General features: G+C 35.1%; 1 protein-coding gene across 1 annotated transcript; it reads left to right on the forward strand.

The window, feature by feature from the left end:
- The first annotated feature begins 2,090 nt into the window (after positions 1–2,090).
- LOC102585007 (3-hydroxy-3-methylglutaryl-coenzyme A reductase 1-like) lies at positions 2,091–5,422 on the forward strand. The gene is made up of 4 exons (XM_006342120.2): positions 2,091–3,070; positions 3,822–4,003; positions 4,262–4,608; positions 4,760–5,422. Exons 1-4 carry the CDS (start codon positions 2,091–2,093, stop codon positions 5,000–5,002), a joined length of 1,752 nt encoding a protein of 583 aa, XP_006342182.1. The 3' UTR covers positions 5,003–5,422.
- The last annotated feature ends 1,550 nt before the right edge of the window (positions 5,423–6,972 follow it).

Consider the following 6,972-nt stretch of genomic DNA (forward strand, 5'->3'; position numbering starts at 1 on the left):
GGAAATATATTCCACTTTTAAAATGACTAGGGGGTAATAGGACCCCCATAAAGTATAAGTGTATAGTCGAGAATTGACTAATAGATTGGGGGGTCATTTGACCATTTTCTCAATTTTATAACGAGCATCTTATACTATGACAAACTCAAATGCATATAATTCAACTTTTATATATTTCATATAGTATTGAAGTATTAGTAATACATCATATAATACCATGTAGGATGTATAACTAATACATGAATTAGTTATACATAGGCCCAAATTTCTATCAAACACAGTACTAAACAATACCATACATAATACATGGACTATTTTTTCTAATGCGACCTACTAAACGATCCCTAAATGTTTCAAATGTTCTTTTCATAACTTGTGTGCACATCTAATTAGCATTAGTAGATCACCTTGTTATCAAGTTTATAACATTCCAATACCATAACACATGAGCATTTAATAAGAAGACAAAGTCTTCAACCTTTAATGAACACAAAATAATCTAATAAAATTATCATTTCTCTTAATTTCAAATTATTTTTATAACTTTCAAGTATAGATATTATCCATCAAAATAAAGAATTCATATATAATCTCATAACTCGAAAATAAAATTCACTTGATCTTTATGCAACACAATTATGCCATAATAGAATTTTTTTTTTGTCCCAAATAACAAATTTATAATAAGCATACCAAATATGTTATTCCTAGACTTATTTAAAATGCATTTCAAGATCATAACAAGTGAATTATTTATCCTAACATTTATGAAAAATTATTTATAAAAAATTTCAAAAATAAAGAATAAGAGAAGTTAAGAAAGCAGAACCCGATATATGTCATTTCCTTCATGATTCATTGTTGACTCACTTTTGTCATATGACTTGCTGCCTTAGAATCATACTTTAAATCACTCAAATAATTTTTTTCTTACTGCCCCACTTCCTCAAGAATTCAAGGATCTAGTCTTGTTTATCTACTTCAAACCAATATCTCTTTAAAATTGTTAGGAAAAAAAATAGTAGGAAATATAATTGAAGAAGACGATAGCTTTGAGACATGTAATTACTTTCTTTAAAGAGATATTGCCCATATACATATTTGAGCAAATACAAATAACTCTCTTTCTCTTCAAGGATAAAACAAAGCCCTACATACAAATTTTCCTTAGGCTACTTCTAAAGAATCTTTATATTTATAGAACTTAAGAGATCACTCTTCATAAGAGTCATGTTTTTTCATAAACAGATGACTTTTCATAAAGTTCATGTTCTTTTATGAACATATGACTTTTCATAAGAATAATGTTCTTTCTCAAACAGATGTGTCTATTCAATTTAAGATCTTATATTACAAAATATCCAACAAATAACTTATTACTATGATGATGATTCATATAGACATGTGGCATAGGTGAGCAAAATAACAGGAAATCTAAATTATTTTGCATAGTTTAAAGTCAAAATTACGTCTCATTTTTCTTCGCATTCATGTTAAAAATGGTGAGTATTAGTCAACAAAGATAAATAAATATATATAACCCAATTTTGTAACAACAAAGTAAATTTAATGTACCCTAACTATTTAAGAAAGAGAAATTCAAATTATTCCTGTATATATTAAGTATACATATCCGATCGAATATAATGAGGTAATTGAGACAAATGAAATAATATGTAATGTCAAATTAGGTACTGTATTTACCAACGCAAAAGACAACAGCCACATTCTAATTCTGACAAAACCGTAGTTGAGTTGTTTAGTTAAGTAAGGAAATAAGTAAACAATATCATGGTCTCTAATTAATTTATTTCGAATTGCCATCCCATTAAGAACCCAATACTATAAAATATTACAAATATTGATAGACATAAATATAATTTGATTAAATTACTAATAAAGTATAATTAGGAGAAAGTTTAGAGTAGAAAAAAGCGCCCAACGAAGTGCCAGGCATATACTCAGCTGTTATCTGTCCCTACTCTCCCTCCCTCCATTACTATAACTTCTCTCCAATTTCCCCGAATACATCGCTCCTCCGTTCCCCACTTTTCAACATTTTTTTTGCTTTTCTTCTCTTTTCTGCCGGAATGGATCTCCGTCGGAGACCTCCCAAGCCCTCTCACCGGAATCACCATCTTCTAAAACAACCTCAAAAATCTTCTTCCGCCGCCATTCGTCGATCTCCTTCCCCTGCCCCTAAAGCTTCCGATGCTCTTCCTCTCCCTCTCTACCTAACCAACGCCATTTTCTTCACTCTCTTCTTCTCCGTTGCTTATTACCTTCTCCATCGCTGGCGTGATAAGATCCGCAGCTCCACCCCTCTCCACGTCGTCACTCTCTCCGAACTCGCTGCCATTCTCTCTCTCATTGCCTCTTTCATTTACCTCCTCGGTTTTTTTGGCATTGATTTCGTACAGTCATTTATTGCACGTGCATCTCACGACGCCTGGGATATTGAAGACGAAGACGAAACTCGCTTCCTTCTTAACCAAGATCGCCGCCCTGCTACTTGTTCCGCCGCCCTCAATTCATCCATTTCCACTTCTGTATCTAGATTCATGGATCCTCCCGCACCTCTTCCCTCTCAAGACGATGAAGGCCTTGTCAAATCTGTTGTTTCTGGTGATATTCCTTCTTATTCCCTCGAATCTCGGCTCGGGGATTGTCACCGTGCTGCTTCCATTCGGCGCGAAGCGGTTCAGAGGCTAACGGGTAGGTCTCTAGCTGGTTTGCCTCTTGATGGTTTTGATTACGAGTCCATTTTAGGCCAGTGCTGTGAGATGCCCATAGGGTACGTTCAAATTCCAGTCGGGATTGCTGGACCTTTGTTGCTTAACGGATGTGAATATTCCGTCCCCATGGCAACTACAGAAGGGTGTTTAGTTGCCAGTACTAACAGAGGTTGTAAAGCTATCTATGCCTCTGGCGGAGCTACTAGCGTTCTTTTCAGGGACGGCATGACCAGGGCCCCCGTTGTGAAGTTCCCGACGGCCAGCAGGGCGTCGGAATTACTCTTCTTCTTGGAGGAACCTGCTAATTTTGATACCTTAGCCGTGGTTTTCAACAAGTAAGTCCTTTTCCACAGAAAATTTTAATTCCTCCAACGTTACTTTCTATATCAGATTTTAAATTTATCTTGTCACTTTCTTAGTCCATAAAAATGTTGTATTTTTTGTTCTTCTTATCTGAAAACTGCTGTATTTACCCCCCATTAGCTTCAGATTCCTGGCAGCTTGCTGTTAAAAAAAATACAGTCTTTATAATTATTGATTATGTTGGTGTTAAATCAACATCAGATAACTGTTAGGCAAATATGACTTTTTTTTATTCAGAAATGAGATATTGGCTTTACTGTATACACTCTTCAGTTCATTAATTCTGCATTTTTTTTTTCATGAACTTGATTTTTTAGATCTTCACTGCTCAAAAAGTTGTTAGAATATATGCCAAACTTGGCGAAAAATAGAATTCAATAAAAGCAAGAGATTCATATGAGCAATACCAACTAGTAGGGAGCAATATTTTATCCATTTTGAAAATGGCCAAGAGTTGGTATGCTTAGCATACTTGCACTAATATCCAGTATTTACTTGGAGTCTTAGTATATTCAGCGATTTGAATGAAATGTAGAGAACCTCTAGAGTTAGAAAACCCCTAATCTAATCAATATTGAAATGAAATGAGTCTAAATGGAGCAGCAGGGATAATGATGGTTCATATACAGATCCCTGTAAGATTGAGGGTTAGTAGTAGTTATAATATTCTCTTGTTCATCTTTTAGATTCTTGACTTTCCATATTCTTCCTATTTGGATGCAGATCAAGCAGATTTGCCAGGCTCCAGAAGATCCAGTGCTCACTTGCAGGGAGAAATCTTTACATCAGGTTCAGCTGTGGCACAGGGGATGCCATGGGAATGAACATGGTATCAAAGGGTGTTCAGAACGTTCTCGAGTTTCTTCAGGATGAGTTCCCAGACATGGAAGTAGGTGGTATATCAGGTGAGCTATTGTAACTTTTATCCAATGATGGCTTGTTGCAATTAATACTAATTTAACAAGTGCTTCTAAATTAACACAAACCCAAAAAGTCAAATTTCTTGCTTTGAGGTGCCAAAATTTAACAAGTGCTTCTAAATTAAGCTCCTAGATATATCTAGGTGAACTCTGACAGAAGGTTATTTGCCAGCTGTTGTATTTGTCGTAATCATTCATGAAGCTCTTGCATCTCTACTGACTGCTACTTGTCTCATGTTGCAGGGAATTTCTGTTCTGATAAGAAGCCTGCTGCTGTGAACTGGATTCAAGGGCGTGGAAAGTCAGTTGTATGTGAAGCAATGATTTCTGGTGAAGTAGTAGCGAAAGTATTGAAAACTTCTGTATCTGCTCTTGTAGAGCTGAACATGATCAAGAATCTTACCGGCTCTGCTATTGCTGGAGCTCTCGGTGGGTTTAATGCCCATGCTGCCAATATCGTCTCTGCCATTTTCATAGCGACTGGGCAGGATCCAGCACAAAATATAGAGAGTTCTCATTGCATTACCATGATGGAGGCTATCAATGATGGGAAGGATCTTCACATATCTGTCACCATGCCGTGCATTGAGGTAATTTTCATTCTATAGTTTATATTTGACTTTGATAGCTATAATATGGTGACAAGTCACACTTTATATGTGATAAATCTGTGTACTGCAAAAATTTCTTTGTTACTTGGGATGTAATATTTATTCTGACAAACAAGCATGGTTTGTCTAGGTTGGTACTGTTGGTGGTGGGACTCAACTTGCTTCTCAATCGGCATGCCTGAATCTGCTCGGTGTTAAGGGTGCATGCAGAGAATCCCCTGCATCCAACTCAAGGCTCCTGGCAGCCATAGTGGCCGGTTCTGTATTGGCTGGGGAGCTGTCACTGATGTCTGCCATTGCATCTGGCCAACTTGTTAAAAGCCACATGAAATATAACAGATCAATCAGGGATATGAGCACAGTTACCTCATAAAATCTTGAAACTATTAGCAAGTTCCTTGCAAATCAACTTGAAATATGTGCTAGGAGACAAGAAGTTAAAGTTGAAACTGAGGTAGGGAGGGGATGGAGCAAGCAGTGCACATCTGCTTCGCTGTAACTTTTTGCAAGCCATGTGAGGTCAGGGTAGACAAAGCTAACATGGTTTGACTCTACTTCAACGTCCCCGCTAAAGCATTATTCAAGTTGCATTTTGTTACCCCAATCTTGCTTGTCACCCCTTTGGTCTGTATTTAGTCTAAATTTCCAGCATTGGTGTATTGTTGTTTTTGGGATGTTCTGAAGTTTTGGTATTTGTTATTATTTCATTGTACAGTTTTGTTATGTGTAAGTACCAAGTGAAGGATTTTGTCAGTTTCATTCAATACATTAGACCTAAAGTATTCGTAGTCTATTCTGATCCTTGTGAATAGACATCAAATGAGAGGTGCTTGATGTAATTTAGAGCGTGAACGTACTGCTAAAAAAAATGTAATTTACGAACATATTTTGTGTTAATGGGAGCTAAGTTTTGATTTGGTACTATATGTGATTAGGCAAGTGGAATTATATTCATTTGGGAACAAAGAGCCAACTGACTAAACATTGGTTTGGCAAAGGTCTACCTGAGGGGGACCCGACCCACTAAAAATGAGTGGTCCAACATTATCTACGTTCAATGCACGTAATGATATTTGGTTCTTTCCACTTTGTTAATGATTTATTCGAAAGACTCGATATTTATATCAAATTAATTCATAGATCATTGTATCATAGTGTCACTACGAAGAAGACCGCAGTTCAAGCACTGTGTTAGTCCGTCATCTTTTTCAATCAATATTTTTTTCTATTTTATCATATTTTTTAGTCTATTTAAAAAAGAATTATTTTTTTCGTTTAACTTTCTACGTGATATATTTAAAACTACAATTCAATTATTTTTTACTTTCTTAAATTTCTTATCAAATCGAAACATGACAAATAAATTAAAACGAAAAAGAATAATTGACAATAATACAAACATGTGGTGTTGGACCCAATGTTGCTTTGTTGGAGCGAGCATTCATTGGTGGAACCAAAGTTTTTCGTTTTTACCAATTCCAACTGCTCATGTTGTGCTGTATCATCATCAGCATCGTCATCTAAGATATGATAATAAAATTAGAGCTATTGAAATTATAAAATTGAAAGTTAGCAGGTACGACCAAATCTACTACGGTGGTTTAAATCCGTCCAAGAGTATCGTGATTAAGTACAAAATATTGTGCTCTACCCAATAATTATTATTTGAAGATTTGATTACTGGTATACAACATACTAGTAACTACTAAATCTTTTGAACATATCATTGTCCCTTATGGGGCCAACGTGACACACACCTTCTTTTTGTACAGTTGTATAATTTAAATTCAAAGTTCATGGATTACAATTAATCAATTACGTGTCCTTAGGACTGTTGTAGATAGTTGTCAAATCTAATTAGTTCTCTTAATTAATTAACAATAATCTCTGGACGGAGCCGCGGATTAATCATCATATTTTCATACAAATTGACAAATAACAATTTGCTTGAATCCCTCCACCTTATTTTAGAAAAAGGAAAAGGACATTAGATGAATTAGTAACGTGAAAATACAGCCTACTAACTTTTGTTAGGCAACTGGAATATCTATTATAATTATTATGGCTTGTTTGGGAGAAAGTTTTTATTTTCTTTCGAAAAACAGAAGTAGAAAATTACGTTTTAAAGATAAAATATCCTTATTATCGTTTTATATTTACCACTTATCCCTCACTAATTTGATCCTTTTTATTTTCACGTCTTATTCCCCATTTCTCACATGGAGAAAAAGTAAAGAAGACCACCTTGTTCTGTTTGGTAGAAATATTATTGCAACTAAAATCGAGATGTTCATTACATCATTTTCACATGCAATAATATAATTTTTTTTTTCTTGCAACATC

This window comes from Solanum tuberosum, unplaced genomic scaffold (genome assembly GCF_000226075.1).
Source record: "Solanum tuberosum cultivar DM 1-3 516 R44 unplaced genomic scaffold, SolTub_3.0 scf00032, whole genome shotgun sequence".
NCBI lineage: Eukaryota > Viridiplantae > Streptophyta > Magnoliopsida > Solanales > Solanaceae > Solanum > Solanum tuberosum.

What these genes read in the sequence shown, in the direction of transcription:
- LOC102585007 (XM_006342120.2), top strand. Translation starts at nt 2,091, where the DNA reads ATGGATCTCCGTCGGAGACCTCCCAAGCCCTCTCACCGGAATCACCAT. An exon ending in GGAAGTAGGTGGTATATCAG is followed by an intron (nt 4,004 to 4,261) that starts GTGAGCTATTGT and finishes CTCATGTTGCAG; the next exon opens with GGAATTTCTGTTCTGATAAG. An exon ending in TCACCATGCCGTGCATTGAG is followed by an intron (nt 4,609 to 4,759) that starts GTAATTTTCATT and finishes TGGTTTGTCTAG; the next exon opens with GTTGGTACTGTTGGTGGTGG.